General features: G+C 42.9%; 1 protein-coding gene across 2 annotated transcripts in view; it reads right to left on the bottom strand.

The window, feature by feature from the left end:
- cnksr3 (CNKSR family member 3) overlaps positions 1–22552 on the bottom strand; it is a 99956-nt gene extending 77404 nt beyond the window's left edge. For both annotated transcript variants that reach the window (XM_033025037.1, XM_033025036.1), the window contains exon 1: positions 22213–22552. In XM_033025037.1, the coding sequence (XP_032880928.1) occupies positions 22213–22264 (52 nt within the window). In that variant the 5' untranslated portion in view covers positions 22265–22552. The remainder of the gene's footprint in view (positions 1–22212) is intronic.
- Between the last annotated feature and the right edge of the window lie 5315 nt (positions 22553–27867).

The following is a 27867-nucleotide window of genomic DNA, read 5'->3' as shown; positions in this document are numbered from 1 at the left end:
GGAATCTGAAGATCTCTTGAACATCGACATGGATCACGGGGAGAATGTACAAACTTCATACAGTTTGATCCATAGTCAGGATCAAACCCACGTCTCTAAATAGCACCAGAGTGAAACATCTGCACAGAGCAATAATAATGCAGTGCTCAACCAATCATTTAACTAATTATTGCTTTGTTTTACGCAGCTTTTTCAGCTTAAAGTGCCGTCTAAAAACAAGCACTTCTGTTCCCACTCTGCCCAATTTTAATTCCCCAACTTCTAACATAGAGAAAACATTAAATATTAAAGGCAACATTAAATATTGTAATTGATTTGTGTGTCATTGAATGAAATTGTGATAATTTTCTGTGCTAATGAAAACATACAATTATATAGATTCGAAGCACAAAATGGTGATTAAGAATCAGAGTTGCAGGAATTCAGCGTTATCCTCGTGCATCTTTTGGGATTTCCATAGATTGGAGGAAAAACCAATGAACTCCACAGAAATCTTTGGAAACAAAAACTGTATTCAATCACTAGAATGTGCATCTTCAGTCCAAGTTCTTCAAGATTATTTTAAGAAAAAAGAGAGAGAGAGAGAGAGAGAGAGACACACACACACACACACACACACACACACACACACACACACACACACACAGACACAAAAGGGTTCTTGGGGAAAAAGAGTTACATTAAATTTAATTGCTTCTGGTTGGGTAAATATGGTAGGGTGAAGACTATTGCATGCTTAAATTGTGCGGGGGTAATCCATTAGAAGAAACTGGGTGACGTTTCGGACACACACACACGCTTCCTTCACTAGCCAATGTGAATTTTGTAGACAGCGCTCCCCCCACTTGCCCGGTCTAAAATATTCACACGGTGCAAAGCCAAGGTGATACAGATACACACCGCGCTGTAAAAAGCCAGCTAAAGCACAGTGTACGGTAAGTCCTTTAAAAGAGGGGGGGGGGGTGAGAAGGAGTGGAGACAACCTTTAAGAAGCCAGAGATACACGGCTGTGAAGCTCGGCGGACATTAACATTATCGGTCGGTTATCCTTGGTTCTGAAAACAACTGCATACCTCTTTTTTCCCCCCAATGAGTCAATAAAATTCACCAGTCAGCACCGGCTACAACCTACGAGAACCTCCGAGAACCTTCGACCTCCTGGCGACTCACCTACCGCTCGAGAATTCTCGCTACTCTCCATGGCGGCTTCATTCTAGTCGCCGCTAATTTTCAACATGCTGAAAAATTTGCAGCGACCATAATGAGGCTGCGACTAGTTCCCAGAATGCGAGAACTCCTCACGACCATGAAGGCGACTCCCCGGCAACCACCCGCAAACATGTGGCAACTGCATAGTCTCCTGCAGTCGCCTAAATAGTCACCTAAGTGGGACAGGCCCGTAACTTAGTTTCCAGAATCTAAATGCAAGTTTCTACAGATCTTATGGCAGGGGTCGGCAACCTTGTTGTGCATAGGGGCCAGGACTCATGTCTGTGAGTGGATGGCGGGCCACATCTATCACGTGTACACATGGATCCCGCCCTTGAACGCGGGCATCAAATCACATGATCACAGAAGGTGCGCGGCCGTGCCGGAGGCTTTGCGCAGAATGCGGTACAGCCGGCGCTCGGCGGGCCGGATGATTACGGGGGAAAAAATCCGCCTGCGGGCCGGATGATTTCGGTTTGTGGGCCGCATTCGGCCCAGGGGCCGTACGTTGCTGACACCCTGTCTTATGGGTTTGAAAAGATGAAAGCAACACAATAGCCTGAAAATGCAACTGGCAAACTGAAAACCATATGGGTGCAACATTTCCTTGTTCAATGTTGACAAGCAGTGCCAAAGCCAAACCTGTGAAATGCATGTATTCATAACCATCAGCAGGATTTTGGTACACTGTTCACCCCCCTATGTTTACTCCATTGCACAATAGAATCACGGCAGATCTGACAGTCCTTCATTATGCCCTTTCGCACAATCCTTGGTTAACCGTTCAATTAGAAATCACTTTACTTTAAGTATTCACAAAGGTCGACTCCGTGGCAAGGAGCCACATGACACACAAGCCGGAAAATAAATTATTTCTCATGTCAGTTTTAATGGTTTTATTTTGAAACAATATAATCTGGTTCTGGGCTCTTCCATGAGAGAAATCATTCTCTCAGCATTTACCCTTCCCAAAGTAGTTGACATATTTATTCTCACGAGTTAACACGGTTAACTTTCCTTAATAAAAGACAATGAGGTGAAATCAAGCACCTTTTCAATAATTAGGTGAGTAAATCTCTCAATGTGATTTTACTGGCACCGTGTTCAGTTGCTATAAGACTTTCCTAACTTTATACCCCAATACCCTGAAAGACCAGCATTCCATTTACCTTTGTTATTAACTGTTCTATATCCATACCCAGGGCTTCAGCTGCGGGCGCAGCGTGGACTCTCGCCACGGAGCGGGTGAGTCCTCACTGGAGGGGAGTGCTCCATTCGCTGGCCTGCGGTAGCCTGAAGCCGGGGTCCGCAGAGCTCCAGCTGGCAGCGTCCTGGGATCCCTCGTTGAGGAGAAGAGCTCCGACCGCCGGCCCGTGGCCTACTTCTATCCGCGGGCGCGGCGTGGACCTACCTTCAGGAGCGGGGTCCCTCGCCGGGGACCCCTGGAGGAGAGCTCTGACCGCCGGCCCTGCGGTCTGTGGTGCTTCCGGCTGCAGCGCGGCGGGGACTTTAGATCTTCGACCGCCGGCCTACACCAACCTGAAGCTGCGGTCTCCGGTGGAGAGGCATAGTTTCAGGATTTACCTGGACTTTACCTTGTCTACTCATCTGGACGCCCGCAGTGGCGACTGCGGAGGGTTGAGGTCTCGACCATGGGGGAAAATGGAGGAGGACTGGCCAAATCTTGTGCCTTCCACTACAGTGATGAATGCTGTGGTGGATGTTTATGTTAATTTTGTTATTGTGTTTTTGTGTGTTGTTTTTCATTGTACCGCTGCTGGCAAATTCATTTCACTTGCACTTTATGTGCAAGTGACGAATAAAACTGATTGTGATTGATTGTATCACTTATCTTATGTGCTGCAGATTTCCTCCACTTAAAGACTGACCTTTTATTCGTCTTTCTGTAGTGGTCAACATCCTCCCACGTTTATAGTAAATTTGCCAATGTTTTGCCCACTCACTTAACCATCAATATCTTGTTGTTTGGTTCCTCCCTCATTGACCTTCCAACCTCATTTCAAGTCATCCGCAAATAATGCCAACATATATTTGCTTCTCTCCATGAAACCCTGAACATATACAGCTTCATTCTCAACATAGATTCCAGTAACACCTCACGGTTGCAGGTTGCCAACTTGGAAAACAATGAAGATAGACACAAAGCTGGAGTAACTCAGCGGGACAGGCAACATCACTGGAGAGAGGGAATGGGTGACGTTTGGGGTCGAGACCCTTCTTCAGAATTTTTTTAAAAGGTTCCCCAGCTGCTTCTTTCTGCAAGCCAACCCTCTTTCTGTGCCTCTATATTAGCTCAGGTCAACACAAAAATGTTGATCTCATTTTTTTTTAAAATCCAATTGTTTTTCTCTATCCACTCTTCAACCCTTACGACAAGAAACGTCATACATATCCAACCCAAGAATAAAACTCCAGTTAGTCATTTTTATAGTGGATGTAGTTCACTTCAATAGAAGAATGCAACATCACCAAAGGAAATGTCAAATATTGTATGGACATATTTGGACATAAATGGACATGCTACATATGGGAGTCATGGGAAGCAAGGTAAGGAAATGTTAAAGGTAGACATAAATGCTGGAGAAACTCAGCGGGTGAAGCAGCATCTATGGAGCGAAGGAAATGGGTCTCGACCCAAAACATTGCCTATTTCCTTCGCTCCATAGATGCTGCCTCACCCGCTGAGTTTCTCCAGCATTTTTGTCTACCTTCGATTTTCCAGCATCTGCAGTTCCTTCTTAAACAAAGGAAAAGTTAATACTTTCTAACCCAGGGTAGAAGAAGAATGTAATTTTCAAGTCGAGGCCAGGTTTACATTTAGAGGAGGCACAAACAATTTCAAATTGATGTGGTGATAATGGATTACAAAGCTGTGCAAACACTACTTAAGTGCTGAAGTCCAACTTACCACTTAATTCATGGCTAATTCATTAAAGCTGCTAATTTGTTTAACATATTTTCTTTAGAAGAAATTTGTTCCAAAGTGCATTCCAATTAGAAGCTGAAGAAGAATTAGATGAAGAATCAAGTCGAGACCAGGTTTACATTTGGATGAGTCCCAAACAATTTAAGGTCCATGTTGTGATAATGGATTAGAATGCTGTGTACACACACACACATACAGGTCCACCACTTCATTCACAGCTAATTCATTATAGCTGCAAATTTATATATCTCCTTTAGATGTACTTGAATATAAATATGTGGAACAAAAAAGTTCCAAAGTGCATTCCATTTAGCAGCTGCAAGTCTGCCACAATTTGGGATATCTATACAATTAGAACCCACTCAATCATCAAAGCAATAAGCTTGGATCTCTCAGTGTAGTTTATTTAGTTCAGTTTAGTTTATTATCACGTGCGGAGGTACAGTGAAAAGCTTCTGTTGCATGCTAACCAGTCAGCAGAAAGACAAGACATGATTACAATCAGGCCATTTACAGTGTATAGATACATGATAAGGGCCAGATTTGAGAGGGGTTTAAGAAAATCATAGTTATAGTAAGAAATGTTGTGGGAGTAGAGCTTTAAGAGTGTGGCGCGATTGTAATATGTGTTTGTAGATCTGCTTCTGTGGCTAGCACGCAAATAGTTGCCTGGGTTGGGCCCCATCTAATACAAATAATTATCCTTATACTGTAAAGTTCCCCAAAGGCAAATTAATGATGGTCAAAAAATGCCAAATCAGAAAAACGCTAATTAGCTTCAGATGACACCTTAATAAAGAAGTAACAAACAATGCTGGTCATAAGATAAGATCATAAGTAATAGGAGCTGAATTAGGCCATTTGGCCCATCAAGTCTACTCCAACATAAAACATCTATCCCTCCCTCCTAACCCCATTCTCCTGCCTTCTCCCCAGAACCTCTGTACTGATCAAGAATCTATCTATCTCCGCTTTAAAAATATCCACTAACGTGGCCTCCACAGCCTTCTGTGGCAAATAATTTCACAGATTCACAACCCTCTGACTAAAGACATTCATCCCATTCTCCTTCCTAATAGAAAGCCCTTTAATTCTGAGGCTATGACCTCTAGTCCTAGTCTCTCCAACTAGTGGAAACATCCTCTCCACATCCACTCTTTCCAAGCCTTTCACTATTCTGTACGTTTCAATAAGACATCCACTCATTCTTCTAAACTCCAGCGAGTATAGGCCTAGTGCTGTCAAACGCTCATCTTATGTGAACCTACTCATTCCTGGGATCTTTCTTGTAAACCTCCTCTGGACCCTCTCCAGAGCCAGCACATCCTTCTTCAGATATGGTGCCCAAAACAGCTCACAATATTCCAAATGCAGCCTTACCAGCATTACATCCCTGTTTTTGTATTCTAGTCCTCTTGAAATAAATGCTAGCATTGCGTTTGCCTTCTTCTTGCCGATATACAACTTGCAGTTTAACCTTATAGGATTCCAGCACCAGCACTCCCAAGTCCCTTTGCATCTCTGATTTCTGGAAAATAGTCTACGCCTTTATTCCTACTACCAATATGCATGACTCCACACTTTGCTATACATGAATAATATCAACATCAATAACATCGAATAGTGAAAGTCTTGGATAGAGTAGATGTGAAACGGATGTTTCCACTAGAGGGAGAGTCCAGGACCAGTAGCCATAGCCTCAAAATAAAAGGACCCTTTTGCCACAGAAGGCTGTGGAGGCCAAGTCAATTGATATTTTTAAGGTGGAAATTGACCGATTCTTGATTTGCATGGGTATCATGGTTGATGGGGAGGAGAATGAGATTAGGTGGGAGAGATACATCAGCCATGATTGAACGGCAGAGTTTGATATTTGAATAGTTAATGTGATTAAACGTTTCGTCCCGAAACGTTGCCTATTTCCTTCGCTCCATAGATGCTGCTGCACCCGCTGAGTTTCTCCAGCACTTTTGTCTATAACGAACATTGAGACTGGAATGTTGCAAGATGGCTCCGGAACGTGACAACTGTTGTCCCAAAAGATGATTGATCTACTTACAAACATTTCACTCTTGTGTACGACAGTACTCAAGTATAATGTGATTTGATTGGATGGTATGGACAAGCTTTTCACTGGATCTCAGCTCAGTACACATGGGGATAATGAACTAAACTAATGCATCAATGATTCATAAGCATCACTGGAAAGGTAGAAAATATCAATTTTGTAGAAAGTAAAGTTTCAAGAAATACATGTTCTAAGATTGAGATGAGGAGAATGGCCAAGATATCTCAATTCCTCCATCTATGCTGCAGCTGCGCAAAGATGAGATGTTCCATCCCAGGACATCTGAGATGACCTCATTCTTTAGCGAACGGGTTTTCCCCTCTCCCATCATAGGTGAAGCGCTCACACTGGTCTCCTAGTTGTCACCTTCCCCTCAGCTAACAATGATCCATTCTACATTTTCCTTGATCTTCATCCCCTTTGCTCATTCATTTCCACACCTTACTCTTCCCATATCTGTACGTCTCCCGACTCATTCAGAAGAAGGGTGTCAACCCGAAATGCCATCCATTCCTCCTATCCATAAGATGCTGCCTATCCTGCTGAGTTACTCCAGCATTTTGTATATCTTCCAAAGGAGTGGTTAAATCACCAGACAAGCAGCCCAAAATCTGGATCCCTGGTCTGAAGAAAGGTCCCGACCTGAAACGCCACCTATCCATGTTCTCCTGAGATATAGCCTGACTTGCTGAGCTACTCCTGCATACAATGTCTTCCCCTGGACCCACGATAAAGTTGGCCATCATGATCATGACAGTCCATTGAAAATACCCAGCTCCTAATTAATGTTTAAGAAAGAACTGCAGGTGCTGGAAAAATCGAAGGTAGACAAAAATGCTGGAGAAACTCAGCGGGTGAATGCTGGAGAAACTCAGCGTCTCGACCCGAAACGTCACCTATTCCTTCGCTCCATAGATGCTGCCTCACCCGCTGAGTTTCTCCAGCATTTTTGTCCACCTCCCAGCTCCTAATTAGTCACTTATTCCAATGCAATGTTAGGCTGCAAAAATGCCAAAGACCACATGTTGGTTAAAGCCAATTATATCCTTGGATCCCCTTCTTCACATGTTTGTTATTAGAGTACTCCCAAAATAGAAGGCACATACAATGGCAGTAATTAATTTAAATACCAGTAAGCAAACATTACCTTTGTCCCCCATTTCCTATTGCATAGAACTTACACTAAAACATTTTAACATCTGGCTTCAACTGAAATAAGGAGCCACAGCTGTGCTGAACCCCCTGTGTACAGGAAGGAATTGCCGGTTTATACCAAAATGCTGGAGTAACTCAGCAGGTCAGGCAGCATCTCTGGAGAGAAGGAATGGGTGACGTTCCAGGCAGAGACTGTTGAGTGATGAAAATGACCCAAAGACATAACATCATGCAAATGCAATTCTAAAATTTAATTGATCAAAACAAGTTCAAATTGAGGACTGTTATCCCGTTATACATGTATGAAATGCATTTATATTCTGCAAAGGTAAATAATGATTTTGACAACATCTCAAATCATTTCTATCGAAAATTGCAGCTGAGCCAGTGTAATGTTTTCACATCCAAATATGCAAGATATTTCATGTATAATATTTACGAGTCTAAAATGATTGTACTTTATCTATGCTTTTAAGATCTTAGTTCAGTTTATTGTCACGTGTACTGAGGTATAAGTGAAAAGCTTTTGTTGCGTGCTATCCAGACACGGAAAGACAATACATGATTACAATCAAGCCATTCGCGGTGTACTGATACATGATGAGGGAATAATCCCTTAGTTCAAGATAAAGCCGGTGAAGTCCGATCAAGGATGGCCCGAGGGTCACCAAAGAGGTAGATAGTAATTCAGGACTGCTCTCTAGCTGTGGTAGGATGATTCAGTTGCTCGATAACAGCTGGGAAGAAACTGACTCTGAATCTGGAGGTGTGCTTCAAGATTCAGCATTGAAAAAAACTGAAATAAAAGCAGAAAAAGCTGGAAACACTACAGAAGCTTCACAGTGCTAGCATCTCCCGTGCACTATATAAGGTCTGTGTGTTTTCACACTTCACATTTGCCTGATGGGAGAGGGGAGAAGAGGGAGTGTCCAGGGTGCGACTCGTCCTTGATTATGCTGCTGGCCTTGCCGAGGCAGCAAGAGGTATAAATGGAGTCAATAGAAGGGAGGTTGGTTTGTGCGATGGTCTAGGCTGCGTCTACAATTCGCTGCAATTTCTTGGATGGAGTTGTTCCTGCAGCTGCGTGCAGTCTCCTGGCATGCGTGCTCTTCTAACCCCCGTAGACTTTTGGGGACCTGTAGTACACTCCCAACAAGCTGATCATTACTTTTTCTTATTTCTCAGCTTCACCAATATAGCCTCACTGGATGAACCATCAGTAATGTCATCTTGGATTATTCTTGTGACAATGGCTCAGATAAACACAAAATGCTGGAGTAACTCAGCAGGACAGGCAGCATCTCTGGAGAGAAGGAATGGGGTAACGTTTTAGGTCGAGACCCTTCTTCAGACTGAGAGTCAGGGGAGTGGGACAGAGATATGGAATGGCAAGGTGTGAAAACGAAAGATCAAAGGGGTTATGGGTCAAGGAAATAGACCATTTTGTTAGCAAAGGGAAGTTGACAACGAGGCATATTAAGATAAAACATAATCAGGAGGACAGTCAGACTGGTCGGAGAACTAGGATGGGGAGGGATGAAGAGAAAGGGAAAGCAAGGGTTACAAAGCTTATGGTCAATACTCATACCGCTCGGATGCAAGCTGCCCAAGCGAAATATGAGATGTTCTACATTGGGTAAAATTTGCATCATTGGTGAAAACAGGAAGTAAATACAATTGATACATACACAGCAGGAAGATACGAACAAGTACGGGGACCTCATTGAAACGTACAGAACAGTGAAAGGCTTGGAGAGAGTGGATGTGGAATGGATAAGAGCCAAACATTTGCCACATTTGTACCTGGATTGTGGGGTTGAGAGGAGAAAAAGTTGACTGTAGATTCTCCCCTCAAAGCTTCTACCTCTTCAGGTACAAAAGTAATAAGTAAGAAAGAGAAGGAACTGCAATGGGCCAGAACTCGAGATAGTGACAATTTAGTCAAGATCCTGTTTGTTGTCCCTGCCCCTATGTGAATCACCTTAGGATGTTTAACTCTCTCAAAATATATTTATGACTCCATGTTTTACCTCTATATCAGATCAACAGAATATCTCCCAAATTTAAAAAAAAGTCGAACCAATTATGCTCCTCAAAGAAGAAGTCTTCAAGTCTGAGGAAGGGTCTCGACCCGAAACATCACCTATTCAGTTTCTCCAGAGATGCCGTCTGACCCGCTGAGTTACTCCAGCATTTTGTGTCTATCTTTGGTTTAAACCAGCATCTGCAGGTCCTTCCAACACATATGCTCCTCAAACAGTGACAGCCTGAATATTCCCCCTGTGGAAATAATATTCACATAGCAGACTGCATTTTAAGATTTCATTGCCAAAACAAATTTCATCACTCTTCCAAGCACGAAGGTTGTGGGGAAAACACCTGCACTTCATCAAGTCTTTGTAACCCAGTTCATAGACGCGGCACTGCAAAATCTAAAATGCACTTTGAAATATATCTCAAATTTCTTCCAAATATACTTGAAATGGAGACGATAAGAGAAAGAAAAAAAAAATTGCAAGCAAAATATGCTGGGATGAAAATCAGACCTGTGAGGATTGAGGTTGGAGGGGTGGGAAGAATAATATAAATTTCAGAGTTGCACTGGAAAAACATGCTTGAAGGTTTTTAGACCTACAAGAAATTTCCAGCAGTGTCTCATTCTTTTGTTTTCTAAAGTTGTTGCCCTAGTCTCTATAGCAGGGAAGACAACGATTTCAGAATGACACCTCCAATTGCATGCAGATCATAAGTTTGATTTACAGCGAAGATTTTGTTGAATTCAAGTAACAGCACACTAATTCACAGCCCAGTATATTGCCATTTCTCCGTTCTATACCAACAGTTATTCAGTCAAACGGATGCATGTGCCAAAATGAAAACTGCATCAATGCAGGGTGTTCCATTCAAAACAAGGTTGTAAAAATTGCTGGAGTAACATTCATATGATGAGCGTTTGTCAGCACTGGGCCTGTATGCGCTGGAGTTTAGAAGAATGAGTGGGGACCTCATTGAAATGTGCAGAACAGTGAAAGGCTTGGACAGAGTGGATGTGGAGAGGACGTTTCCACTAGTGGGAGAGTCTAGGACTAGAGGTCATAGCCTCAGAATTAAAGGACGTCCTTTTAAGAAGGAGATGAGGAGAAATTTCTTTAGTCAATCTTTTTTTGCCACAGAAGGCTGTGGAGGCCAGGTCAATGGATATATTTAAGGCAGAGATAGATGGATTCTTGATTAGTACAGGTGTCAGATGTTATGAGGAGAAGGCAAGAGAATAGGTGGGAGAGATAGATCAGCCATGATTGAATGGCGGAGTAGACTTGATGGGCCAAATGGCCTAATTCTGCTCAGATCAGTATTATCTAATGTAACTCAGCGGGTCAGACAGCAACTGGAGAAAAGAGATAGGTGGCGTTTAAGGTCGAGACCCTTCTTCAGACAGAGAGTCAGGGGAGAAGGCAAACGAGAGATATAGATGGTGATATAGAGAGATAATAGAACAAATGAATGAAAGATATGCAAAATAGTTACGATGAAAAAGGAAACAGGCCATTGTTAGCTATTCGCTAGGTGAGAACAAGAAGTTGGTGCAACTTGTGTGAGAGAGGGACAGAGAGCGTGGGAATTCAGGGGTTAATTGGTTAGAAAAATCGATATTTATACCCCTGGATTGTAAGCTGCCCAAGCAAAATATGAGATGCTGTTCCTCTAATTTGACTTTCTCATTGCACAAACGTTGCCTGACCTACACTGTTTCCAGCATCTGTTGCAATCCCCAGAGTACTAATTCCTTATTAAAAAAAACGTGGCATTCACCAGATCTTGAAATTTAGGATAAGCAGCACAAAGGAAAATATTTAGGCCATTTCAACTGTTTTAAATCCACAGCTAATTCATTTGAGAAATACTTTATTCCAGTTAATGAGCTTCAACACATGATTCAGAATGACTAGTTAGTTCTTAACCTTTACAAGAACCCAAACAAGGTTCCAGAGCATAAAGAATAAAGCACACTTGTATTGTAAATTTTGGTTCCCAAGGTAGACACAAAAAGCTGGAGTAACTCGGCGGGTCAGACAGCATCTCTGGAGAAAAGGAATAGGTGATGTTTCTGTTCGAGACCCTTCTTCAGCATTTTGTGTATCTTCAGTATAAACCAACATCTGCAGTTGCTTCCCACACGCTTGGTTCCCATGATAATCCTTTCACGCTAACACTTTCAGACTTTGAACTTTGATCTTGTATGTCTCACTGTCATGTGAATTCAGTACTGCTAATTTCAACAAGAATCCATACATCAATAGCTCAAGGTTTACCATTGCTCACTTTTGTTGTCAAAGGGGATAACGTCGTGAGATTTCGAGCACCTTTTGCCCCAGTCGCTAACAGTAAAACTAACGTATGCTCATAACTCAATGCTTCATATGAAACTTACAATTCAACAGTTGGTTACCTTCATTTTGTGATTAATAAAACTATTAGCTACAATCTTACGAGTGCGAAGACAGAAAACATACAAAGTTACAGACAACTTTAGATTATAGTTTTACCAGCGTCTTTTCAAATTGTGAACGTTAACTTCCAAAAGCAACAAAGATTCAAATTCCAGTATCGTTTTGCTTGCTAAAGTAAACCCAATGCGGCTGAAACGGGCTGCAATAAGAGCCACACTCCAGCTCATGTGTCCTCTGCATCCTTCCCAATAGACTTACGAAGATGTGTAAGAAAGAACTCAAGATGCTGGTTTAAATCAAAGGTAAACACAAAATGCTGGAGGAACTCAGCAGGTGAGGCAGCAAGGGCTTTCTGAAGTTAGAGAAGTCAATGTTCATACCACTGGGGTGTAAACTACCCAAATGAAATATGAGGTGCTGCTCCTCCAATTTGCACTGGGCCTCACTCTGACAATGGAGGAGGCCCAGGACAGAAAGGTCAGATTGGGAATGGGAGGGGGAGCTGAAGTGCTGAGCCACCGGGAGATCAGGTAGGTTAACGCAGACTGAACGGAGGTGTTCAGTAAAACGATCGCCGAGCCAGCGCTTGGTCTCGCCGATGTAGAAAAGTTGACACCTGGAACAGCGGATACAGTAGATGAGGTTGGAGGAGGTGCAAGTGAACCTCTGCCTCAACTGGAAAGGCTGTTTGGGTCCTTGGATGGAGTCAAGGGGGGAGGTAAAGGGACAGTTGTTGCAGTTTATGAAGATTTTGCCAGAACTAGAGAGTCTGAGCTTGAGTGAGAGTTGTCTGGGACTATTCCCTGGAGCGCAGGAGAATGAGGGGTGATCTTATAGAGGTGTATAAAATAATGAGAAGAGTTTTAAGGCAGAGATTCTTGATTAGTACATGTGTCAGAGGTTGTGGGGGAAAGCAGGAGAATGGTGTTCGTAGAGAGAGAATAATATGCCATGATTGAATGGCTAAATGTACTTAATGGGCCGAATGGCTTATTTCTACTCCTATCACATGACGTTATGACTAGATCGGTTAGATGCACACAGTCTCTTGCCCAGAGTAGGTGAATCGAGGACATAGGTTTAAGGTGAAGGGAAAAAGATTTCTGGATTTGTACATAGTTTTTCTCATTGACTGACTGTATTTGGTTCTGGTATACTAGAACCAAACTGTTCATTGTTAGTTGTTCATAAATAAGTGAAATAACATTGTTATGAGCTATTAAAGTTACCTGGGGTAAACGGGACGAAAAAGGTTGGGAACCCTTGCTCTAGACTCCCACTCCCCTGAATCTCAGTATAAAGCAGGGTCTCGATCCAAAACGTCACCCATTCCTTCTCTCCAGAGATGCTGCCTGTCCTGCTGAGTTACTCCAGCATTTACTATCTATCTTCGGTGTAAACCAGCATTCCTACACAGTTATTTTTACTTCACAAAATAATAACAGTGCATGATTATTTAGCAATCATGTCTTTAAATATGTACCATTATGATATGAAGTCAACACAATTATATTCTTTACAACCCAAACTTTGATTCATCTAACACGTAATAAAAATAATTGTTTGGCACAAGCAATGATTATGTTTGTTAAATCACTCCCTATGATTGTAAATTTTTTGCAAGCAAGAACAAGGCATAGAAATTGGACAGGAGGCCACACAACCCCTCAATTTTGTTTAGCCATCCAATGAGAACACGGGTGAGCAATGCCACGACCTCGTATCCATGTGACACAAAATATATACATTTATAGACCAATGTCTCTAAAACCACTTAAAACTGCATTGGCTACTCTAAAACTACTTAAATCAAATAGAGCAAGGAATTCTAGAATGTGATTTGAGAAATTGGATTAAGAACCATTTATCTAGGCGGCTTTGAAATATTCAGTGAATGAAATTAAGATTTTTTTTTACATCTCACTTCAATCCATGATTTAAATTTTGTTGGTTAAAAATCACAAGTTTTTCCTCTTTTCAAATGCGGCGACCTAATTGGCGAGTTTAGGAGAGTTTGGAAAAGTGTCATGTTGAGGACCTCCTTCGACTATGTAGAAGACCTCGTTAGACTATATTGAAGACTAACTTCGAGAAAATTGGACACTGAATAGTGGAGAGTGAAGTCGACCTCCTTCGACGATGTTGAAGACTATCTACGACTACCTTCACTACCCTGGATTACCTACGACTAACATGCCATCCTACTACGACTTACTTCGACGAAACCTAGGAGAATTTTTTTTTTCCATGGCAACCATTTTTTACTCGCGGGCATTTCCCAGCATGTTGTAAAAAAACGGCATGACATAGCTGAGGCCTCGAGTACACGGGGACTACTCGAGCATGAAGGAGAGTTACAAAAACCTCCCAGGACCTCGTGTTGACCATGCTGCGAGTACGAGTCGAGGGGAAACTCTTCTAAACTCGCCAATTAGGTCGCCGCAGTGGGACAGCCCCTTTAGATGCAACGTTATTTTGCTGGAATTAATTTAAGATCACAACATTTAAAATGGGAGACAAACTAATGAAGAACAGAATCTGTAATTAATTAGCAAAATAAAACTCAAAATCACCCGTTGATTGCACAATACAAATCTGAGCCACCTGCATATAAACAAAGCACAGTATAAACAGAGAACAGGTAGCATCTATGGAAAGAGAGAGCGTTATTATTTCAGGCCAACGACACTTGACTACTTGATTTTTGCAAGAATTTTCAGTGTATATTTCTGATTTCCAGCAACAGTAGGTTTTTTTTTAAAATTTCACCTCAATTGGATGTACTGATTGCCATCAGGCATTATTGCAGTTAAGCAATTACGTTTAACAGACTGTTGTCTACATTCTGTTCTTTTTTGTCTCCCTACACCATATTTCAAATAATAGACAAAGTTACCTCAAGGTGCTACGGTTACATAAATCAAATCTAGTTTGTTTAACTTTGCAGTTATTCAATATTAATCGTAAAACTGCTTCTGTTCACTGTGCATTAATTACAAACTTATTAGTACTGAAGTATCTAGTACCAGAGCAAATCTAAAAAAAGAGTATAAAAGGCACATTGAGAAACACTGCGGTTTTCAGAAACACACCAAACCACATTTCTAATTTGCAGACATGCAGTCGACAAACAAAAATTTTTTGGGACAGAGTACTATTCGAAGCATGTTTATTTAAACCGTACCAACAACATGGGTTTTAATGCCTGTGGAGACAGTAGACTCATTTATTACGCATTGCTGATAAACAGCAGAGTAAATTCAGTATTATTTCTGATTCTTCATACAGCTTCCCAAGAGTCCAAATAGTGGAAGCTCCATCCCAAAGGTTTTATTAGATGGCCTTACATCCACCAGGAACTAACTGGTATGGACAAGGGCTAAAGTTTCTGTTATGAAGCCATTTATGCTGGCTCAATCCACTGCAGTTAAATGTCCCTAGAACAAATATTCAGTTGGCAAATTAATCTGATGCCTATGTCAACCCTAATGCCTATTCACAGTGCCCTCCATAATGTTTGGGACAAAGACCCATCATTTATTTATTTGCCACTGCACTCCACAATTTTACATTTGTAAAGGAAAAAAAAAATTACATATGGTTAAAGTGCACATTTTCAGATTTTAATAAAGGCCATTTTTATACATTTCAGTTTCACCATGTAGAAACTACAGCAGTGTTTATACATGGTCCCCCCATTTCAGGGCACCATGTTTGGGACACAGCAATGTCATGTAAATGAAAGTAGTCTTGTTTAGTATTTTGTTCATGCAATGACTGCTTGAATAAATTGAATTGTATGGTATTGTATTGTATTGAAGTCTGTGATTCGTGGACATCACCAGTTGCTGGGTGTCTTCTCTGGTGATGCTCTGCCAGGCCTGTATTGCAGCCATCTTTAGCTTATGCTTGTTTTGGGGGCTAGTCCCCTTCAATTTTCTCTTCAACATATAAAAGGCATGCTCAATTGGGTTCAGACTGGGTGATTGACTTGGCCACTCATAAATTGACCATTTTTTAGTTTTGAAAAATTCCTTTATTGCTTTAGCAGTATGTTTGGGATCATTGCCTTGCTGTAGAATGAACCGCCGGCCAATGAGTTTTGAGGCATTTGTTTGAATTTGAGCAGATAGGATGTGTCTACACACTTCAGAATTCATTATGCTACTACCATCAGCAGTTGTATTATCAATGAAGTGAGCCAGTACCTTCAGTAGCCATACATGCCCAGGCCATAACACCCCCACCACCGTGTTTCACAGATGAGGTGGTATGCTTTGGATCTTGGACAGTTCCTTCTCCCCTCCATACTTTGCTCTTGCCATCACTCTGATATAAATTAATCTTCATCTCATCTGTCCACAATACCTTTTTCCAGAACTGTGGTTGCTCCTTTAAGTACTTCTTGGCAAACTAACCTGGCCATTTATTTGTGTGGCTAACCAGTGGTTTGCATCTTGCAGTGTAGCCTCTGTATTTCTGTTCATGAAGTCTTCTGCGGACAGTGGTCATTGACAAATCCACACCCGACTCCTGAAGAATGTTTCTGATCTGTCGGACTGGTGTTTGGGGATTTTTCTTTATTATAGAGAGAATTCTTCTGTCATCAGCTGTGGAGTCCCATTGCAATTAGTATGCTCAGCAGTGCTCTCTTTCTTCTTAATGATATTCCAAACAGTTGGTTTTGGTAAGCCTAAGGTTTGGCTGATGTCTCTAACAGTTTTATTCTTGTTTCTCAGTCTCATAATGGCTTCTTTGATTTTCATTGGCACAACTTTGGTCCTCATGTTGATAAACAGCAATAAAAGTTTCCAAAGGTGATGGAAAGACTGGAGGAAAGACTAGGTGCTGAGAGCTCTCTTATACCTGCATTAAGGAGGCAATTAAACACACCTGAGCAATTACAAACACCTGTGAAGCCATGTGTCCCAAACATCATGGTGCCCTGAAATGGGGGGACTATATATAAACGCAGCTGTAATTTATACATGGTGAAACCAAAATGTGTAAAAATACCCTTTAATAAAATCTGACAATGTGCACTTTAACCACGTGACTTTTTCTATTACAAATCACAAATTGTGTAGTACATAGGCAAATAAATAAATGATGGTCATTGTACCAAACATTATGGAGGGCACGGTATACTAACCCTTTCTATTTGCATGTGATTCATGTCCCTCCAACCCCTAAGCATATGTGTCTATCCCAAATCTTCATAAACACCACTAACGTATCTGCTTCTACCACCACCCCAGGCACTTTGTAGCTTAGCCCACCCATCTCCCAATCAACCACCCTCACCTGTATCCACCCATCACTTTTGTAGGAAGGAACTGCAGATGCTGGTTTAAATCAAAGATGGACACAAAATGCTGGATTAACTCAGCAGGGCAGGCAGCATCTCTGGAGAGGAATGGGTGACTTTTCGGGTCGAGACCCTTCTTCCGATTGTGTCTGTCCACCTATCACTTGCCAGGCTTTGTCCTACCCTCACCTCACTTTCCCAGCTATTCCCCCCCCCCCTCCCCCACCCCACATCCCCCAATTCTTATCAACTATAACTCAGCTGTTATCAGACAACTGAGTCATCCTCTCATTGTCTAGAGTGCGGTCCTGACCACCCATCTCCTTATTGGAAACCTTCAACCTATTTTTAATCCGACTTTAATGTTATACCTTTGCACCAAATGTTGTGCTGTTTATCCTTTATCTGTTCTTTGCAAAGGGCTTGATTGTATTCATGTGTAGTCTTTTCCTTGACTGGAGAGCATGCAAAGAAAAGCTGTACACTGTAGCTCGGTACACATGGCAATCATAAACTAAATTATCAGTCTGAAGAAGGATCCCGACCCGAAACATCGCCGGTCTATTCGTTCCACAGATGCTGCCTAACCCACACTTGCACTCTGCTCCACTGGGTATTGCAGTTGCTCACCATTCTAACATCCTTTCCCACACCGGCCTTTCTGTCATTGGCCTCCTCCATTGCCAGAGTGGGGCTACACAGAAACGGGAAGAACAGCAGCTTGAACTTGAGTAGCTTAATGATATCAACATTGAATTATCCAATTGTAAATAATATTAGCTCTTTCTTTGGGTAAGAGGTAACTGCAGATGCTGGTTTAAACCAAAGACAGAGACAAAAAGCTGGAGTGACTCAGCGGGACAGGCAGCATCTCTGGAGGGAAGAAATGGGTGACGTTTCGGGCTTCAGACTGGTTACCTCTTTCTTTCCCACTCCCAGCCCCCCTCCCTAGTGAGTAGCAAGCTCTCCCACTGTCTTCCACCCACCCCATCACCCTGCTCATTTAGGCTTTCTTTCCCTTCTTTCTCCTCGAAGGGCCAAATGGCCTACTCCTGCACCTATTGGCTCCTTCCACCCATATCCCACCCTTCATCTCTTCATTTCTTTCCTCTCAACTATCTAATTTTCACCTCCAGCCTTTGTCGCTTTTCTCCAACCATTTGACAATTAAACACCCCTCAACTGTGTCCATATAACACTTGCAAGGGTTTGTCCTACTCCCATTTCTTTTTTCTAGCTTTCCCCTCCCCCCCCCACATTCCTCTTCGTCTGAAGAGCCCCAACCCAAAATGTTATCTGTCTATTCCCTCCACAGATTGTCTATTTCCTCCACAGATTCTGCCCGACTGTCAGGGCAGCATAGCAGAGCAGCATCAGAGTTGCTGCCTTACAGCGCCAGAGACCCTGGTTCGATCCCGACTACGGGCGCTGACTGTACGGAGTTTGTACGTTCTCCCCATGACCTGCGTGATTTTTCTTGGAGATCTTCGGTCTCCTCCACACTCCAAAGACGTACAGGTGTGAAGGCCAATTGGTTTGGTATAAATGTAAAGTTGTCCCTAGTGCATGTAGTTTAGGGTTAGTGTGCGGGGATCGCTGGTCGGTGCAGACTCAGTGGGCTGAAGAGCCAGTTTCCACGCTGTATCTCTAAACTAAACCAAAACAGCCGAGTTCCTCCAGCACTTTTCTTTGCCAAGGACATTTCACGGAATTCTTTTTGTTCTCCTAATTTCTTTAAATTGTCTTTGGTACTATATTTCTTGTGCTTCCCTCGATCCCAGCTGCCTATTCATGGCATTTGTTGCATTTACCCGTTTTATTCCTCTCATGATTGTATACACTTTATTTTGCCATCTTAGCCTTTCACTCTTACTATAACATGGTGGCCTGGAAAATTCTACAATAATGAAAGTGACAATTAGGGACAGATGCAGCAATCACAGCACAGAGGCACATGAGAAACAATTAACCACATGAGATAAAACCAGAAATAAATAATACAAAGATACATACAAAATATTTGGAAGGTATTGGCCAGCATTTTTTAAACTATGACCACAATACTAAGCCTACACTTTTATACAAAGATTAAGCAGCCTTTCATTATACTAGAAAAAAATCTATGTTGTGCCTCTAGCATATATAAGCCTCTATAAGCATATGTTGTAAAATTCCGTTAATTATTTTTCAGATTTTATATCGTGAGAGTTCACTTTCTTTCCAAACTGTGGGTGGTGAATTAATTTACACAAAGCTCAATGAGCCTACTGAAGCAGGCCCAAGTCTGAAGAATTGCAGCAAATTGTAGACACAGCCCAGACCATCACACAAACCAACCCTCCCTTCCATCGACTCCATTTATACTTCACGCTGGCTTGGCAAGGCCAGCAGCAAAATCAATGACGAGTCGCACCCTGGCCACTCCCTCTTCTCCCCTCTCTCCCATCAAGCAAAAGGTATAGAAGTGTGAAAACACACACCTCCAGATTCAGGGACAGTTTCTTCCCAGCTGTTATCAGGCAACTGAATCATCCTACCACAACCAGAGAGCAGTGCTGAACTACTATCTACCTAATTGATGACCCTCAGACTATCCTCGATCGGACTTTGCTGGCTTTACTTAGCACAAAACTTTATTCCCTTATCATGTATCTATACACAGTAAATGGATCGATTGTAATCATGTATTGTCTATCTGCTGACTGGATAGTACGCAACAAAAGGTTTTCACTGTACCTCAGTACACGTGATAATAAACTAACCTGACACTGGACCACTTGTTACTGTCAATGGCATCACTGAGATTAGTGTGTAATGAAACATTTCAGCAACTGATATTAAAGCAACAAGGAAGAAGACCAGCTGTAGATATGACCATTTAACTCAGAACCTATTATGATTTAACATCACATGCTACAGGATGGTAATGTGTTTTCAAATGTCAGATTGTATTGTATTGTATTGTACAGATGACGGGGGTGCAATGTGAATTCAAGGGAAAAAAAATTCTCCAGAAATTCTGCCTGTCCTGCTGAGTTACTCCAGCATTTTGTCTATCCTCGGTGTAAACCAGCATCTGCAGTTCCTTCCTACACACTCCTTCCTTCATTTGATTGTATTTCCACTGATGTTACAAGATCTGCTGAGCATTCAGAATTATTTTTTTTTCCTTAGGCTTTTATTACTTTCTGAAAATTCTGACAGGTCATTTCTCATAAAAGATTATTTCCCCCTTTACTCATCCTAAACTTGACTGAAGCTTGTGGCTGATACTTCAGTACAATCGCAGCATCTCTCACAAGTGATCACACTCAAGATTGAGCGCCAAATGGACCAGATATAATTTAATCAAACAAAGCAGAACATAAACAGCAGATGTTGTCAGTCATTTTACCACCCTCCCTCAATGCCTGTGCGTGCACATTTCCCAACAGGAGGTGCCAGATTGCAGTAAATGGTGGATCACACGGACGATTCCCCTTTGGCTCCAGATTGCCAAGATCCCAAGAACAGGAACAGTCCCTTTCCACCCTCAGGCCATCTGACTCACCACAGGGACTGCAACTGTGTGACTCACAATAAAATAAATAGGCAAAATTATAACCGGTCTTCAAAACTTATTGTGTTTAGAACTAATACCTACCAGTGGGCGGGTTTTAATATGTTGACAATACTGGGCGTTTGGTGACTGACCGGGCTGTGACTACATTAGACAGTTACAATTCTTAATAAAATGACACACGCTCGAAAACTCTGAAACCCAAAGACAATTCAGCCAACCAGCAGTTTATTCCATATTTAAGCGAATATGCAATGGTGACAACATGTATGCTTTCAGTAAATTATTTTCATAAAATAGGATAAAGTTGTGTTGATTCCACAAGGGGCCACCCACTAAACGCGACAGGTTGGCAACTTCACCCACAATATAGACTCTGTACTGAATACCCCCAACAGGGAGGGTGATCACCAGTTATCTTTAGTCAGAGGGCGGTGAATCTGTGGGATTCTTTGCTGTGGAGACCAAGTCAGTGGATATTTTTTAAGGCAGAGATAGATTCTTGATTAGTACGGGTGTCAGGGGTTATGGGGAGAAGGCAGGAGAATGGGGTTAGGAGGGAGAGATAGATCAGCCGGTAAACTTTCCTTCGCTCCATAGAAGCTGCTGCACCCGCTGAGTTTCTCAAGCTTTTTTGTGTACCTTCGATTTTCCAGCATCTGCAGTTCCTTCTTAAACAACCGGTAAACTTGATGGGCCGAATGGCCTGATTCTACTCTTATTCCTTATGACCAATAATTCCCATCAAGTACAAACTAATTAAAACGAGCGATCGCTTTAAGACCCTGCTCCATCAAAACAATTGAACCAGAACAAGTTTTGTAATCTGAAGAAAGTGGGAGCAAAGGAACTGAACCGCCTTCGGTTAGAGTCACAAGAAAATAGTAACAACATTGCCCAGCACTCGCTGTGGGACACTAATTGAAAACACAATGAAGCGAATTTAAATTCCAAGGCAAAACACGACACACTCATTTTAAAAGACATGCAAGGTCAGTTTAAAGACTTCTACCAGCGTATACTGAATAATCAGCTGGTGGGAACAACAAAGACACTATCTTAGACAGACACAATGTGCTGGAGTAACTCAGCGGGACAGGCAGCATCTCTGGAGAGAAGGAATGGGCGACGTTTCGGGTCGAGACCCTTCTTCAGTCGCCCTGTTGTAAGAGAACAGTGCTAATTCCTGACATCTGACCCCAGTTTTTCCCAAAGGAACCAGTTGTCAAGAAGCGCCGCATGCAACGGCAGCAGCTCGAAAGTTAATCCCATCCTTCTCCCCGGAGATAGACCCCAAAATGCCGGAGTAACTCGGCGGGTCAGGCAGCATCTCTGGAGAGAAGGGGCGGGTGACGTTTCGGGTCGAGACCCCTTTTCTCTCCAGAGTTGCTGCCCGTCCCACCGAGTTACTCCAGCACTTTGTGTCTGTGTAAGATAGTGTCTTTATTGTTCCCACACAGCCACATACACACACTTTGCAACCCAGCCTGTGCAAATCTGTATCTATTCATTTACCTTTAATCCACTCAACCACTTGCATCGGCGTCCACTTCGTGATGGGTTCCATTGGAAGAGGGGAAACAAATGCAAAGTTTCTGCGCTGCGTCTGCACAAAGGCGGAGAGGAATGGGTGAGAGTGAGAGAGAGAGAGAGCGCCCGGTCCGGGTGCGAGTGTTGTTGCTGCTGCCGCCCGCTCCCCGGCTCACATGTTGCTAGAACGTTGCCCGGGCCGCCTTCCACCCTGTCCGTCGCTGGCCGTCGCTGCACTGCAGCCCCGCTCGCAAACACCACCCCCACCTCCTCTCAGCTCCGCTCAGCTCAGCTCAGCGCCGCTTTAGGCTGCAATCGCCCACACTCTCCCAATCGAAACTGCTTAAAGGCAAAGCGCTCGCTGCACCCAGAGTGCTTTGCTTATTTATTATGATCCACATCCTCCGACTTAAAAAGGAGGAGAAAGGAAGGGAAAATACACAGACACAAATATATACACACAGATACATAAATATACACACATAGATACATAAATATACACACATAGATACATAAATATACACACAGATACATAAATATACACGCAAAAATACATACACACAAACACACATACATATACACACACACGCATATACACACACACATATATACACACACACATATATACACACACGCATATACACACACGCATATACACACACGCATATATACACACAGACATACATACACACACAGATACATACACACACAGATACATACACACACACACATATAAACACACACATATAAACACACACATATATATATACACACATATACACACAGACACAGGTACACAAAATGCTGTAGTAACTCAGCGGGACAGCCAGCGTCTCTGGAGAGAAACAATGGGCGACGTTTCGGGTCGAGACCCTTCTTCAGACTGAGAGTCAGGGGAGAGGGAGTTACAGAGATATGGAAGTGTAAGAGTTACTCCAGCTTGGTTGTAAACCAGCATCTGCAGCTCCTTCCTACGAAAGAAAAATACAGATCCTTACTGCAGCCTCTCTAAATATCAGTGTAAAGGGATCCATCTAGCCTACAAAAGGGATCCATCTAGCCATCTGCTTACAAAAAGCACCTATTTTTTTCTCCAGATATGCTATCTGCCCCACTGAGTTACTCCAGCTTTTTGTGTTTATCTTTACAAAAAGCATGCCTAAAGTCAGATCCCCACGCTACTCTATTACATGGAGTTACCCCAGCATTTATGTCTAAACCCACTCCCTTGCACAGGCTGTTAGTTTGGTGAATTTACTTTCCTCACTTAAAGGCGCATGATACCACGTGTAAATAGGACAGCGTCCATAATAAATATGTAAACACTGATTACGTTGTTCACAGTACAGAAACTAATTATGGGAGCCGAAACCATTAGTCACTTCACAGTACATGTTTTATATATCCTTTTGACTGCATAGTACCTGTGTTAGTCACAGAGTGTGAAAACAGCCCCTTCGGCCCAACTTGCCCACACCGGCCAACATGCCCCAGGCACACTAGTCCTACCTGCCCACATTTGGTCCATATCCCTCCAAACTTGTACTATCCATGTGCTTGTCTGAAGAAAGGTCTCGACCTGAAACGTCACCCATTCTTTCTCAAGTCAAGTATCAAGTATCCTAACATCACCCATTCCTTCTCTCCAGAGATGCTGCCTGTCCCGCTGAATTACTCCAATTTTTTGTGTCTATCATCTTTGTTTTAAATGCTGGGATAGTCCCAGTCTCAACTACCTCCTCTGGCAACTTGTTTCATACATCCACCACCCTTTGTGTGAAAAAGCTACCCCTCAGATTTCTATTAAATCTTTTCCCCTTCACCTTAAACTTATGTTATCTGGTTGTCGATTCACCTACTCTGGGCAAGAGACTCTGTGCATCTACCTGATCTATTCCTCTCATGATCATGGACATCTCTATAAGATCGCCTCTATAAGAGCATCTGTTGAAAGAATGGACAGACGATGTTTCAGGTTGAGACCCCTCTTCAGACTGGAGAAGGTCTGGATACTTTTTGGATATCTGGAACATTAATTACCCTTCCCTTTCCACAATTGTTACCTAGTCCACTGAGTGTTTACATATCTTTTCTTTGTTTCAGATTTTAAACTCCCTGCACACAGAATATTCTACTTTTGACACTGCGTACTCGAGGCATAACAGCCCATGCTGAAGTCTGAAGAAGGGCCCCAACCCAAAATATCGTCTATCTATTCCTTCCAGAGATGCTGCCTGATGTGTCACGGTGGCTCAGCGGTAGAGTTGCTGCCTTACAGCGCCAGTAGACCCGGGTTCGATCCTGACTACGGGTGCTGTCTGTATGGAGTTTGTACGTCCACCCCGTGACTGCGTGGGTTTTCTTCGGTTATCTCCCACACTCGAAAGACGTGCAGCTTTGCAGGTTACTTGGCTTGGTATAAGTGTAAATTGTCCCCCAGAGTGTGTAGGACAGTTAATGTGTGGGGATCACTGATCGGAGTGGACTCGGTGGGCTGAAGGGCCTGTTTCCGCGCTGTTTCTCCTAACTTAACCAAACACGCTGAGTTCCGCCAACCCTTTGTATGTTCAAGATTCCAATATCTGCCTTTCATGTTCAAGATTCCAATATCTGCCAATATCATTTCTTCTGCCTCCAGCCAATACTGCTATAGTGTTCCAGTCAGGGGTGGAAATCCAAGGGGGGACAGGGGGGACATGTCCCCCCCCCCCATGTTTTGATAGCGATTTCCGTGCCGGGTGCTCCTTGCTCACAGAAGATCATCTCAAATCAGTTTAGCAGTATTTGAAAGGGATATCAAGGAATGATGTTTGATGATGGATCATCTACAGCTAAATTAACAGATTGTTTTGTAGCATACTTCGCATCACATGTAATATATAGCAAATGTCGATGTGAATAGCAGCAGGCAGGAAAATCAAGATGAATTTATTGCAGGGGAGGGGGATAATTAATTTTACTAATTTCCATCCTGCACTCAAATTCACTGGGACCATCTCCGACATTTCTCCTCTCCTCCCTCGGCCCACCGGAATTTTAACTAACCTACAAACCCCACCCCTCACTTCACCCCACTTGGATGTGCACCCACTTCTCCCCTTCTACCCGCATTCCTTGCTCTGGTTTTCACAATTCACATTTTTATTCATATCTCACACCTTCTCTGGCCTTTGTCGAACCATTTGCCTATCAAGCCCCCACTCCTTCACCTATATCTACTCAAATTACTCCATTACTATCTATCGTTTTTTGAGCTTATTGTCGTATGCACAAGTACAATGAGTTACGGATATAATGAACATCTCGTTTGCAGCGTAAACACGGATTCAGATAACACACAGAAACATAAATGATGCATTTATTTTGCAAGGCAAGGCAGTAAAAAGAAAAGTGCATAAAAAGTAAGACAATAGTGCAAACCACTTGGAGAAAATAAGCCCAATGTACACAAAGATGTGGTATATGGTTTTCCATTCGTAGGATTAAGGGCCTGTCCCACTTGGACGACCTAATCCACGAGTTTAGAAGACCCTAGCCGAATTGAAAAAAATATCACGGTCGTGTTGACTCGCCGAAGTAAAAGACCTGCTACGACTATGTCTACGACCTCCTATGACTATGTCTACGACCTCCTACGACTATCTCTACGACCTCCTACGACTATGTCTACGACCTTCTACGACTATGTCTACGACCTTCTACGACTATGTCTACGACCTCCTACGACCCCCCTCGACCTCAGTCTTCCACACCTAAGACCAGCTACGACTAGCTATGAGTGGAAAATTATCACATGATAAAATGATGTCATGTTTGCATTTTTTTCTTGGGCCAGTTACCGACCTACGACTATCTACGACTACCATCACGACCTACCTACGACCTACCTACGAGTAAAAAGTATCAATTTTTTCCAAGCCGACCTTTTTTTTACTCGTGGACATTTTTTATGGGGCTGGAAAAAAACGCCGCGACCTACTTGAGGCCACGAGTATGCGGAGACTACTCATGAACATGAGGAAGAGTGACCTACGATCTCGTGGCGACCATGCTGCGAGTATGAGTCAAGGGCAAACTCACAGAGGTTGCCAATGAGGTCGTGAAAGTGGGACAGGGGCTTTAGGATTGCGCAGGTCAGTTCAAAAATCTGATCATTTAGAGAAACAGCATGGAAACAGGCTCATCAGCTCACTGAGTTAACAACATTCACTACACTAGTTCTCTGTTATCTCACTTTCCCCATCCACTTCCTACATGCTAGGGGCAATTCATGAGCCAATTAATCTACAATTAATTCTGCATGTCTTTGGAATGTTGGGGAAAACGAGGGAACCGGTGGAAACCCACACCATCACAGGGAGAACAAGCAAACTCCACACAGGCAGCAGCTGAGATCAGGATCGAACCTGGGACTCTGGCACTGAGGCAGGGGTTCTACCAGCTGTGCCACTGCACCACTGTGAGCCCGCGGGTCCCTGCTGGGAGACCGCTTTTCGGGGCTTCCGCAACGGCGACTTCTCCCGCCCAAGTTGCGGGGTTGAGGATGACCTGGAGCGGGGCCTTACATTGCCCTGCGCGGCTTTAAATGGCTGCGGGACTTGTTAGCGCACGTCGGGGGCTCCAACACCAAGACCCAGAGCGCGGCCTTGCATCACCCGGCGCGGCTTTATAATTGCCGTGGGACATTTACCATCGCCCGCCGGGGGCTTTGACTCTGATATCGGGAGGAGAACGAGGAGTGCAGGGGAGAGATAAGAATTTGCCTTCCATCACAGTGAGGAGGAGATTCACTGTGATGGATGTTTGTGTAAATTGTGTTGTGTCTTGGTTCTTCTTCTTGTGTGTATGACTGCAGAAACCACATTTTATTTGAACCTCTGGGTTCAAATGACAACAAATAAATTGTATTGTATTGTATTGTATTGTATTGTATTGTATTGTATTGTATTGTATTGTATTGTATTGTATTGTATTGTATTGTATTGTATTGTATTGTATTGTATTGTATTGTATTGTAGGAAAGCAGCTGTTCCTGAACCTGATGGTTCTACACCGGGCTTCTGTACCTTCTGCCCAACAGTAGTAGTGAGAAGAGGGCCTCATTCTTTACTCAGCCTGAGACGTCACTGAGGTGCCTTGAATATCACAATATCCAGTTCCAGGCACCATCCCTCAGAAGTCAACCCAATTTTAGTTTGTTATCATATGCGCAAGTACGGTGTGGGGCCGGTACAATGAGAATCTTGCTTGCAGCAGCATCATAGGTAAAAATAAGTTGAAATAAAATCACACAGTAGAGTGGCACAGTGGTAGAGTTGCTGCCTTACAGCATCAGGGACCCAGGTTCGATCAAGACTTCGGGTACTGTCTGTAAGGAGTTTGTACATTCCCCACATGACCCTCGTGGGTTTTCTCCATTCAATAAATATAATGAAATTCTTCTGCAAGATAACATTGTAGACAATGCCAGCGATCATTATGCGGTTGAGTTCATGACAACATCCGATACTTAACACCGCATTGTAAGATGGGGAGAAGGCTGTGGTCTACCAATTCAAAAAGAAGATGTGTCAAGCAATATAATTGATACTCAAATATAACAAAGCGGGACTTAGGAAGGATATCGATCCCAGTAAGCCC

This window comes from Amblyraja radiata, chromosome 8 (assembly GCF_010909765.2).
Source record: "Amblyraja radiata isolate CabotCenter1 chromosome 8, sAmbRad1.1.pri, whole genome shotgun sequence".
Lineage (NCBI taxonomy): Eukaryota > Metazoa > Chordata > Chondrichthyes > Rajiformes > Rajidae > Amblyraja > Amblyraja radiata.
This window is presented reverse-complemented; position numbering and strand designations above follow the sequence as displayed.